Source organism: Schistocerca gregaria, chromosome X (assembly GCF_023897955.1).
Source record: "Schistocerca gregaria isolate iqSchGreg1 chromosome X, iqSchGreg1.2, whole genome shotgun sequence".
NCBI lineage: Eukaryota > Metazoa > Arthropoda > Insecta > Orthoptera > Acrididae > Schistocerca > Schistocerca gregaria.
This window is the reverse complement of record NC_064931.1, coordinates 594,708,975-594,721,884: the sequence shown is the minus strand read 5'-3', so window position 1 is coordinate 594,721,884 and position 12,910 is coordinate 594,708,975. Positions and strand designations below refer to the sequence as shown.

The window sequence follows — 12,910 nt, the reverse complement described above, 5'->3', positions numbered from 1 at the left end:
CACACACCCATGCCCGAGGGAGGACTCGAACCTACGGCGGGAGTGGCCGCACAATCAGTGACATGACGCCTCTAACCACGCGGCCGCTCCGCGCAGCGCTCAGTTCTTTTAGGACTTACCTACTATGGATTTCCATTATATTAACTTGAGTTAACTTCAATTTCAGGTGACCATGTACCACTGGGACCTCCCGACCCCTTTGCAAGACATAGGTGGATGGACAAATCCTGCAATTATAGATTATTTTGTGGATTATGCGAGGATACTTTTAACACACCTGGGAGACAAGGTAAGACAATATTCATACGAAAACGGCACTTTCAACTCGTCGAAAATGTTCGACAAATGCGCATTCAATACCTGCTTCGAGAAATTTGACAAGTTTACATAAATGACCTTCATCATAGTTGCAGAAGTCAAGAAGGTCTGAACTGTAACACAACTTCTCTAACAAATAACAAGCAACGTCTATCTACATAGAGGAAAGTGTTTCGACTATTTGACAAGTTTTATTATTTCTATGACCCCACAAAAAAAGTTTATAAATGAAATCAACACAAAGAGTTATTCCACTCAGTCGTTTACATCAGTTGTGAGCTGTAAAATTTGGTGAATAAATTGAGAAGCAGGACCTTCATTTGTTGTAAATAAGTTGCAAATAACTGCTGTTTCGCGGTTTGTGTTAGGTTATATAAGATCCTTGTGTTCACACGCTACGTCGCTACTAAATAACTTTCATTTTTTGCAGAAACATACATAATGTCTGATGGGATAGCAGCAATCAGTGATTGTATAATGTTACTCATAATCCGACTTGATTGCAAATTTCTTTTATATTCATATAACCGGTTTCGATATATAAATCGCCCTATGTTTTTTAGATCGTATAAAAATGATAATTTTACTGTTTTTTTTTTTTAATTTTGATAAGTACAGATTTTAACATTGACATCTACGTATTTTAATTAAATAATTTTGGAGATAAAAGTTAATCAAAAAAATCTACTGAGCACAGTATCTGCAATTGGAATGTAACAAATGTACCAGACGCCACCTGTCGGTAATAGTGTTATAATTAACATAAATGACGTTCATTCTGCCAACCAATTTTATGTGACAAAACATGTGAAAGTTCCTGGATTTGGACGGGTTACTCCTGTAACTGAAATATCAGGTACGTTCTGGTACATTTGATGGTGATGAGATAGGATGAAAAGATTTGCTTCCGTGAAATAGTAAATTGTTACAAATAACTTTCAGTTGGATCATCAGAAAATAATGTAGGTAAACAGTTGCTGGATTTATTTACATTCATGGTGTGAACAAACGTCCAGAATAGATAACAAAAACTAGTTCATAATTGAAAACGTCGACTAATCATAAGAACGACTGCGAAATCAGCTCAAGAATAAATCGCTACTATCACTAGCTGCCCTAAGTAACTAATCACCTTGTATTCCAGAGATTCAAGGCCACAAGTGAAGAACATAAATAAAACTTCGTTTATCCAAATGAATCAACGGAGAAATAGCATAGGCTTTCGACTAAGACGTTCGGTACAAGCACGAATTTCATGTACGTATAGACTCTCTGGGGTCCATGTCAGCACGTGGACAATTACAAGGAGGCAGAAAAAGAAACACAACACATTACCATGCCTAATACGGTGTAGGAAAATCGTTGGCATTGAAAACAGCTTCCTGCTATCTCGCAATTGATAAATAAAGGTCCTGTATGGTTTTCGAGCGAATTTCATATCATTATTCCAGCAAACTAGTGGCAAGTTCAAGTAACGATGAGCGAGGCGGTTAGCATCACGCACCCTTCTCTCCAAAGTAGGCCAAAAAGACTCAATATTGTTAGAATCTGCGACCTGTGGTGGCCAGGGGAGGTGCGCCAATTTTCTCGTCGTGCTCACAAAACTAGTCCGGGATGATTTGAGCTGTCTTGGAACACTGGATCACCATTCGGGAACAAACATTGTACCATGGGATGGACCTAATCAACCAAAACGATCACATAATCTTGGCAGTAAAACTACTATACCGCGTACCCACGAGGCCATAGAATACTACGACTTGGTTGCCCAATTCGTCATCGAACGAGGGTATGTTTCACTCCTGAGCCGTAAACACAGGCAGAAGCTAGAATTAGTGTGAAATACGATTCCTCCGACAAAATGACTTTCTTCCATTGCTCCATAGTCCATGTTTTAAGGGTTCGGCAACACGTATTCCTGTTTCGGTCATTTACATCACTGATAAGTGGATTTGGAATTCCAGCTAGCACTACAGTTCCCTCCTTATGGATCATTCTTCGTGTTGTTTTGGTGCTGCCAGGATTAACGAGTGCGACAGTCAGTTCTGCAGTGACTTTTTATCTTATTTCAAATGGTTCAAATGGCTCTGAGCACTATGGGACTTAACATCTGAGGTCATCAGTCCCCTAGAACTTAGAACTAATTAAACCTAACCAACGTAAGCACATCACACACATCCATACCCGAGGCAGGATTCGAACCTGCGACCGTAGCAGTCGCACGGTTCCGGACTGAAGCGCCTAGAACCGCACGGCCACCGCGGCTCGCCCTCTTATTTCCCATCACAATCATCTTCAGTGACCATCTGTCACTATCACTCAATACGTTATTTAGTCCACTTTTTGCCTTAGCGGATGATGTTCTTCTGGTTTCCCTGTATGCGGGAAAGATCTGCGACATGTACCTCTCGAAAAACCAATCAATTTGGCTACCTCAGCTATGGAAGCATCCAGCATATGAGCACCAACAATTTGCTCATATTCGAATTCACTTAGCTACGACATAGTGTGCCCACAACTACACAGAACACTGTCCTGACCGCAACTGTCACTTGCAACGTACTGAGGACATTGTACAGTTGCCATCTGTGGCCAAATACAAAATCGCAACCTGCAGGCTTGGCTAGTCTCTACGAATACAAGTGAACATTGATGTGACATACTAACAAGGACAGACAAAGGAAACATCATGGTGATTATGAATGAAAAGGAATACATACATAAAACATTAGAAATTATTCAAAAGCCAAGATCGCTTGAATACTATTTACTGGATAACAGATTTAAACACACTAAAGGTGCCATCATCTGATCGAATGTAGCTTAACATTTATAAGCCATTTGGATATAACTATACATGAGGCAGGCCAGCTGATGTATCGTTATATCCAAATGGTTCTGAAATGTTAAGCTACATTCAGATGCGATGATGGTACCTTTAGTGTGTTTAAACCGATTATCCAGTAAACAGTATTTAAGGAAACGAAAGAAAAATTCAGAGTAGGAATTAAAATCCATGGAGAAGAAATAAAAACTTTAACGTTCGCCGATGACATTGTAATTCTGTCAGAGACAGCAAAGGACTTGGAAGAGCAGTTGAACGGAATGGACAGTATCTTGAACGCAGGATATAAGATGAATATCAACAAAAGCAAAACCAGGATATTGGAATGTAGTGGAGTTAACTCGGGTGATGCTTAGGGAATTAGATTAGGAAATGAGACACTTAAAGTAGTAAAGGAGTTTTGCTATTTGGGGAGCAAAATAACTGATGATGGTCGAAGTAGAGAGGATATAAAATGTAGACTGGCTATGGCAAATAAAGCGGTTCTGAAGAAGAGAAATCTGTTAACATCGAGGATAGATTTAAGTGTCAGGAAGTCATTTCTGAAAGTATCTGTATGGAGTGTAGCCATGTATGGAAGTGAAACATGGACGATAAATAGTTCGGACAAGAAGAGAATAGAAGCTTTCGGAATGTGGTGCTACAGAAGAATTCTGAAGATTAGATGGGTACATCACATAACTAATGAGGAGGTATTGAATAGAATTGAGGAGAAGAGGAGTTTGTGGCTCAACTTGACTAGAAGAAGGTATCGGTTAGTAGGACATGTTCTGAGGCATCAAGGGATCACCAATTTAGTATTGAAGGGCAGCGTGGAGGGTAAAAATGGTAGAGGGCGACCAAGATATGAATACACTAAGCAGATTCAGCAGGATGTAGGCTGCAGTACGTAATGGGAGATGAAGCAGCTTGCACAGGATAAAGTAGCATCGAGAGCTGCATCAAACAAGTCTCAGGACTGAAGATCACGACAACAATAGTGTTTAAGCGATCTTTGTTCAAATGGCTCTCAGCACTATGGGACTTAACATCTGAGGTCATCAGTCACCTAGATCTTAGAACTACTTAAACCTAACTAACGTAAGGACATCACAAACATCCATGCCCGAAGCAGGATTCGAACCTGCGACCGTAGCAGTCGCGCGGCTCCAGACTGTAGCGCCTAGAACCGCTCGTAAGCGATCTTGGCTTTTGAATTATTTCTACAACAAAGTGATCGCCACACTACACACTATGTGTTCACTGCAAAGATAAAACATTAATTTTTCTGAAGTACATCATCACCAAACTGACCAGTGACCCAACAGTAAGGTATCACAGAAACATCCAGCAAACACTAAAAGACATCAAAAATACATTATCAAAAGGCCAATAAAAGGAATGACGCAAAGAATCCAAAGTCACACACTCTAAAATCCCTACCAAAGTTGCACAAAGAATATACCCCTTTACGGCCCGTCATCGACTTTATAATGCTCCATCATACCACCTAGCCCAATGTACACACACATTAATACAGAACATATTCACGTTCGAAAACAACAGAAACCTAGAAACCTCAGTGGAACTAGTACATATACATACCAGACACAGCAAGCCTCATATCATTCGATATCACATCAATGAACACTTGTATTCCGATAAATGAAACAATTATCATCACCAAAAAAGTACTAAAACAAGGAAACACACCAGTCTCACGCACTAATTAAATACCAGGCATACTCAAGACAACAACACCACAAAATTACTTCATGTTCACCAGAGAATTTTATTCACAACATGAAGAGTTGGAAATGGGGCCACCACTAAGTGACCTCCTAGCCAACAACCTAGAGAACAGGACCTACACACACACAAAATAAGACAACAAAATACAAAGTCATATACTGGTACTGATACGTGGATGACATAATATGCCTGATTGATGGACCACACACACATACAGAACAGCTACACAAGTAAATAACCAACTTACACCCAAAAATTCGCTTCACATTAGAAACAGGAACAGACAACACTCTGAATTTTCTGGACCTCACCATACTAAAAACGAACACCATACATGATTTCACATGTTCAGGAAAACTGTTCAGGAAACCGAGCATCACCATTCAGAATCTGTCGAAGCACTCGATGGCCCACAAGCGACCGAGCTTCAGATTCATGCTCCACAGTTTGAACAGAGCATCCGTATGCAAACAGAATTACACACAGGAGCTCAACACAATAAAACAGATAGTAGAGGAAAATGGTTACAAGCCCCACATGATAGAGAAATTAAACAAACAAATTTGTAAACAGAAAAGGAATGAAAGAACAGCACACACACAGAACCTTACATAACACCGATCAACACAACTTACAAGCAATGACCACATACAATACACAATAGTACAACAACAAAACAGCCGGCCGGAGTGGTCGAGCGGATCTAAGCGCTACAGTCTGGAACCGCGTGTCCGCTACGGTCGCAGGTTCGAATCCTACCTCGGGCATGGATCTGTGTGACGTCCTTAGGTTAGTTAGGTTTAAGTTGTTCTAAGTTCTAGGGGACTGATGAGCTCAGAAGTTAAGTCCCATAGCGCTCAGAGCCATCGACAACAAAACACACATACAAAACAAAATGGCACATTCCCATCTACAATAACAAAATTGTCGACAGAATAAGCAACATATTGAAGAGCCAGGAACTTCAAATAGGATACTGGACAGACAACCCAACACGGAAAAAACTCAGAAAACAGGAGAAACCCACAGATAAATTCAGCAGATCAGGAATATATGAACTCACGTGCACCATTTGTAAATCTGTATACATAGGACAAACACGCTGTATCTTTAAAACAAGATACTCAGAACACCTCAGAGCCCTAAAAAGTAACAGCACCCACGTATTTGCTGACCACCTAATAGCCCATAACCAAAACCCAACTATAATAGCAACAGATTTAAAAGTACTGAACTCCAGCCACAGTCTGTACCAAAAACTGACAATAGAAGAGAGCTTCCACATACAGAAGGCAACAGCAGAAAGCAAACAAGTTTCAAATAAAAACAGTACACTGTGTAAAGGCAGGTTATTTAACACATTAAAGGAACTTTACAGCAAAGGCAACACAAACAACTAAAAGAGCTTACACACAGAGAGTAAGAGAGAAAAGTAAATAAAATTCAAAGCGACAAACACTCTCGGAAACAAATGAAAGCCACGGGGTTAGAAAACAGAGCAATATAGTGCTCACCACAATTTGCGAACTAAACAGGCGTTTATAAAGAAAGACATTACACAAAGTACATTAATATGAGTCTGCAGTGTCCTCGGAATGCAAAATAAGAAGGATCTGTCACAAAAAAACCATGAGTAGTACCAAATATATATGGAAAATGTTTTGACTCTTCAAAATCACACTTTTTAAAAATCAAGAGTTTTGATAACTCGCCGATGAAACTCACATTTATATCATTTGGTTTGCAGGTCACAAGCTATTAGAGCAGGACACCTTGCAGTTGCGCCTGCAAACCTATATAATTTAAAATCACGGTAAGAAACAAAACGAACGAAAGCTTTCTGTAGAGCTCACTTTGTTAGATCAGTTACAACTTAAAATATGTTCACTTTCTACAGTTTTCAATAAACAGAAACCCACCCATGATGACACAGAGGTGCTGAAACATGTTTCGTCAAAAAGAAAAAAACAGTATCTTTGCAAAACAGGTGGAATCCATAACCTATAATTTAGCTGCAAACGCAGAAAGAAAGGACAAGAGCTGGAGATCCAAAAGATGAATATTCTACATTTATGGTCCCTGGCGCATTTCTCGCAGTGTTTCTTTATTTTTGTCCAACCCCCGCAGATCAGACTGAGGCGCATGAGAGCTGATCACATAATATGTATATCCATTATTTCAAGTCATATTATTTCATTTTACTCTACTACAGGTGTTTGGTAACATCGACTGCATCCACAATTACGTTCAGCGTCACGTCACTTTGTCTTTGGTGTGGTGCGCTGTAGCCACATGAATCGGCTAGAAGCACCGAAATGTGTACCTTTGGCTTAAAGTGCCAGTGAGACACCTATATGAGATTCAGTTACCGCCGTATAATAGTAAAGTTTGCTGCCGATATTAGAAAGATAACGAAACTAGTGAAAATGAGTTCCATTAGTGACATACATTTTACTTTCACAGTTGTTGACTGTACCGTGGTTTGTAGTACTAACTGTCTGACGAGAGGTGGGTGTTGTATTGATAAATATAATTTCGGGAATACATTTGTCTTGGTAACATATTTAAGTGATTAAAATTGCAAGCTCACAGGTTAATGTAAGCGCGAGATAAGCCATTGCAAATGTGAAATGCTGGTTCATTAATAAGCGGCGTAACCGCCAGAGTGTTGGATGCAAGCATGCAGACATGCGTGCAATGTGTTGTACAGGTGTCGGATGTCAGTTTATGGGATGGGGTTCTATGCCTGTTGCACTTCGTCAGCCAATACAGGGACGGTTAATGTTGCTCACGAATCATGCTGCAGTTGCCCTCCGAAGGTATCCCATATGCGCTTAATTGGAGACAGACATAATGATCGAGCAGACTAAGGTAACATGTCGATACACTGCAGACGAGCATGCTGGATTACAATAGCGGTATGTGGTCGAGTATTATCCTGTTGGAAAACGCCCCCTCGAATGCTGTTCATGAGTGGCAGCACAACATGTCGAATCACTTGTTTTACGTATAAATTTGCAGTCAGGGTGCGTGTCATAACCACGAGAGGGTTCCTGCTGTCATACGAAATCGTACAACCCCAGACCGTAACACCAGGTGTAGGTCCAATGCGTCTAGTATGCAGACAGATTTGTTGCAGGCACTCAACTGGCATCCTCCTAACCAACACACGGCCATCACTGGCACTGAAGCAGAACAAGATTTCATAAGAAAGGACAATAGACCTCCACCCACCTTTCCAATTAGCTCTCACTTGACACCACTGAAGTTGCAAATGGTGGTCTTTTGGGACCAGTGGAATGTACACTACAGGACGCCTGGCTCGAAACTGTCCTTGAAGTAACCGATTTTTAACAGTTAGTTGTGTTACTGTGGTGACAACTGCTGCTGAAATAGCTGCTGCAGGTGCAGTACGATGCGCCATAGCCATACACCAAAGACGACGGTCTTCCCTCTCGGCCGTCAGTTACAACAGACACAGAATAAATAATCCCATAATCGCACTCGACAGTCATGTACGACAGACTTTAATTACGTAAACATTACTCCGAACAGTGCTGACAAAGCGAATGGCTGTTGCTTGAGCTTATCACGACAAGCCAATCCATTCTCGTCTATGGACTTTAACGAAGACTGCAGCATTGTGATGTATTACCTAGTTGTACTTGACACATTTGTATGCCAGGACAAGTTTCACCAAGTGGCACTAGACTTTCCGAAGGTGTTTCATAATTTTTTAAATTTTGTTAATATCACCCACTCTCACAACAACAGCATTCTTATTATTTTCATTACGTGCTGCTGTCCCACTGCACCTGACGGTGCTTCCACCAGCAGGTACTTTGTCTGCAGCAGTATACCACCTCTCCTTGTCACACACGACGAGTGAGGCCGGTGCGGAGAATGTCACTCGGTCACGAAATATCGGCCAACGCGACTGGACTTTGTGCAGTCTGCCTCGACCGAACAGTCCCGGAAGTAGAAGGCAGAACTTATTGTGAACCTGAAAGTAGCGACTTAATAGTCTGCCTTTTTTCCCAGTGTTTTCTGTTTCTCTCCTACTACATTCTTTCAAGTTGCAGAATTGCCACAGCTCTTTGCCCTCCCCCATAACATTTGGCTGAAGGAATACTGTCTAACTCCTTACATGAGGTGTTGAGAAAACCACCCATTATCCTATGCAACACAGAAAAATTATTAACTGACTGTTCATTAGTTTCTGCACTCTTTTCACTTTTGAAGTTCCCTGACTTCAGAAGACTTCTGTCTGAAGTCACAAGAAATACTTGTTGCTGAGATGATTTTTTGTATGAAGCTGTGCAGGATTGCACCTTTGGTGGAACAGATGAACCCAAAAACCTCTCAGTCTGCTGCGAGGTAGAGGAGCCACATACTCTGCCCACTGATGCGGTGGCAGTGAATGTGATAATTCTGCCTCCTACACTTCTGTGATACGATTAAGAGACTGACTCTCTCTCAACCAAGTCTCTCCGGACCGCCTACGACATTACCTCCGGTCCACTCCACTTCAGTTACTACTGTTGTTCGACTGCTACGGTCGCAGGTTCGAATCCTGTCTCGGGCATGGATGTGTGTGATGTCCTTAGGTTAGTTAGGTTTAAGTAGTTCTAAGTTCTAGGGGACTGATGACCACAGCAGTTAAGTCCCATAGTGCTCAGAGCCATTTACTACTGTTGTTAGTGATGGCGGAAGTACTTTCGGAATCGGCACGCGATTCTAAGGGCGTACCATATTCCACTCCGAAGCAGATTCGCGATATAGGCTGCATCTTGGGAATAGCTGGAATCGTCGAGCGAATCTCCCCTCTGTTGCTGGAATGGCTTCGCGTCACCAGTCACCACCTTTTCGATGCTCCGAATCTGCAAAGCGTTTTGACAGCACGTTTCTTGCGACTCTCACAATCGTCGTCACTGGCATCTGAAGAATCGCTCAATTTTGTTCGTGTCTTGTGGCATCTCCTTCGGCGTTGCTCGTAGTTCTGGCGACTGATGTAGCTGCGAGGCTAGGCCGCGTCGTATCTCTGATTACACTCACACTTTCCTCAAATATTTCATTCAGTGGAGGTGACCCCAGAACAATATGTAATGGACGAGGTGATGGCAGAGCCTTATGTTTTGGAAGTTACGAATCTCCATAGCTTGAGGGGATGTATGTATTGGTATGGATATGGTGGATTATTCTGTTATAAAAAATGTGGTGGACGGACACGGGGCATGGGAAGAAATGGGCTCTCTCGAACTTAATGAAGTTGGGTTTTTTAAATGACGCTTTCACTAATGGCTCTGTCTGTTTCATTTCGATTTTCCATTTTCTGCTACGTGTGGTATACGTAGGTGTTACTTTTGTAGACAGATCTGCTGACGATCGCAGGACCGAACTTTCAGTTGTTGCAGGAAGAACCTTCTTTGCCGGTGAAGCTCATACTGTATCTGGGTATCTGGTCGCTGTGATGTATCATCACGAACACCGACGTGGAGTATTCCTCCTCCAGAATTTCACGCACTGCTGGAAGCGACTGACTTCTTGTGTGCTGCAATATTTCCTGCAGAGAACTCACCTTTTCGTTGCTCCGACTCTGCCAAGCGTTCTGACAGTGACAAGTTCAATTTTCCTTCACGAGCGAGAACTACGTCTATTCCAAGAACCGTGAGATGGAGCCAGCTCTTTACGGCCAGTACACGATGTCATATCGTCTTCGTCCTCCGCTTCCTGGACAATACTACATTTCCGGGATCGGTAATTCTAAAACAAATAGAGAACAGTACATTTACAATTTTGTTCAGTAGTACTTAACAAGTAAGTAACTTTACTCAACTATCTAAGTCAAACATGTACAATATAAAACAATGAAAGATAAAAACTTAAGTAACAAAACTAGAAAAAAGCAAACAGGTACAGAAAATCAAATGTGCCTAATTACTCTAATTAGAAACCATAAGTAAAGCACAAATGCCAAAAAATTATGGAAGAATGATCTGATTTGCACTCAAGTATATAAGATGTGCGTTAATTACCATTCCATAATAGTAACTAAGATGAGCAGGTAAAAAAGTGACACTGAATTTTAACATCCCATTGACATCGTTGTCAATATATGGAGCACAATCGTGTATTGGACGAGAGCGGGGTGAGATATCAGCCACGTCCTTTTCAAAGGAAGCATTTGATATTCGGTTTTTGCAATTAAGGGCAACAATGGAAAGTATTATATGCGATAGTTGGACGGAGCCCGGTCTTCTTGCGATTGCACATTCTCCTGACTACCACTATCAGCAATCATGTACAGTGGCTACATTCCTGCCAAATCTTTCTGCAGTTTCCCAGAAAGTACATCCAGCTTCTCGTAGTCCTATGGCGTCTTTGTCGCCTTGAACGAGTTCTTGGCTAACGTCAACTCACCACGTCTAATCTCAACGTTAACTAACGCTCATGACCGTTACAGAGTATATTTAAAGCAAACCTGATTTGCTTCCTCATAGTGGCGCTACTAGCGCAACTCTAATTCGACTGACGCGAATTTTGAATAGACATCATCTTTCAGATGTAGAAACACGTCTACCAACTTTCGTTTATGTCGCAAAAATCCTTCTCGGTGCTGCGGTTTTTTCTCCCATCAATGTAGCTGCAATTTGCCTAACGTCGTATGTTATTTTTCAATTCCTTTTTATAATACTGGTTTTGACCTACAATAACTTTAGAACGCAAGCATCGGGCAATAAATCTGCTCAGACGATAGGTATGTGTGTACACAACTGTAAACGCTATCAGCACGAATCTGTGAGCGATACTTTTTTAGGTAGAAGGGAGTCATGATGTGTCTGCCACTATGCTCGAGAATATATGTACAAGCTTCAGCTTCTTATATTTTTGTTCATCATCTTGTTTTTAGTTATTTACAGAGTTGGTACAATTTTTAGGATCACACGACGTCTGTCGAAAGGCCGCCGACGTATCAGAACTTAATGTAAAAAATCCCTTTACATATCAGAAAGGAAAGCGACGGCTTCTTTTAATCGATGATGTAATGTGTCTTAAATTCACTTCATTGTACGACGTTGATACATAAAATGGAATGTAGTTGTACATTTTCCATTTATTCAAACAACTTTAAGGAATTCAGGCTGAATTCTGAGAAAACAGGCCATATTTTGAGAGGCGAACACTTCGTCATTTTCAACGCACAGATGAAACTGGCTGGGTATTCACCCGTCGAAATACCGACGTTTGTCGAAGACGTCAAACGGCTGCATTCTCGTAGGTTGTTCGACCATTTTCTTCATCAACATCTACATCTAAATTTATACTCCGCCAGGCACCCAACGTTGTGTGGCGGAGGGTACTTTACGTGCCACTGTCATTACCTCCCTTTTCTGTTCCAGTCGCGTATGGTTCGCGGGAAGAACGACTGCCGGAAAGCCTCCGTGAGCGCTCGAATATCTCTAATTTTACATTCGTGGTCTCATCGGGAGGTATAAGTAGGAGGAAGCAATATATTCGATACCTCATCCAGATACGCATCCTCTCGAAACCTGGACAGCAAGCTACACCGCGATGCAGAGCGCCTCTCTTGCAGAGTCTGCCACTTGAGTTTACTAAACATCTCCGTAACGCTATCACGCTTACCAAATAACCCTGTGACGAAACGCGCCGCTCTTCTTTGGATCTTCTCTATCTCCTCCGTCAACCCGATCTGGTACGGATCCCACACTGATGAGCAATACTCAAGTATAGGTCGAACGAGTGTTTTGTAAGCCACCTCCTTCTACATCTACATCTACATCTACATCCATACTCCGCAAGCCACCTGACGGTGGACTACATTTTCTAAGGACTCTCCCAATGAATCTCAACCTGGTACCCGCCTTACCAACAATTAATGATCATTCCACTTCAAATCGTTCCGCAAGCATACTCCCAAATATTTTATAGAAGTAACTGCTACCAGTGTTTGTTCCGCTATCATATTATCATACAATAAAGGAACCCTACTTTCTA

At 41.6% G+C, this 12,910-nt stretch overlaps 1 protein-coding gene across 3 annotated transcripts in view; it reads left to right on the top strand.

Moving 5' to 3' along the window:
- Positions 1–12,910, top strand: part of LOC126298832 (myrosinase 1-like) — a 208,904-nt gene that overhangs the window by 64,083 nt on the left and 131,911 nt on the right. For all 3 annotated transcript variants that reach the window (XM_049990310.1, XM_049990308.1, XM_049990309.1), the window contains exon 4: positions 167–289. In XM_049990310.1, coding sequence (XP_049846267.1) covers positions 167–289 — 123 coding nt within the window. The remainder of the gene's footprint in view (positions 1–166; positions 290–12,910) is intronic.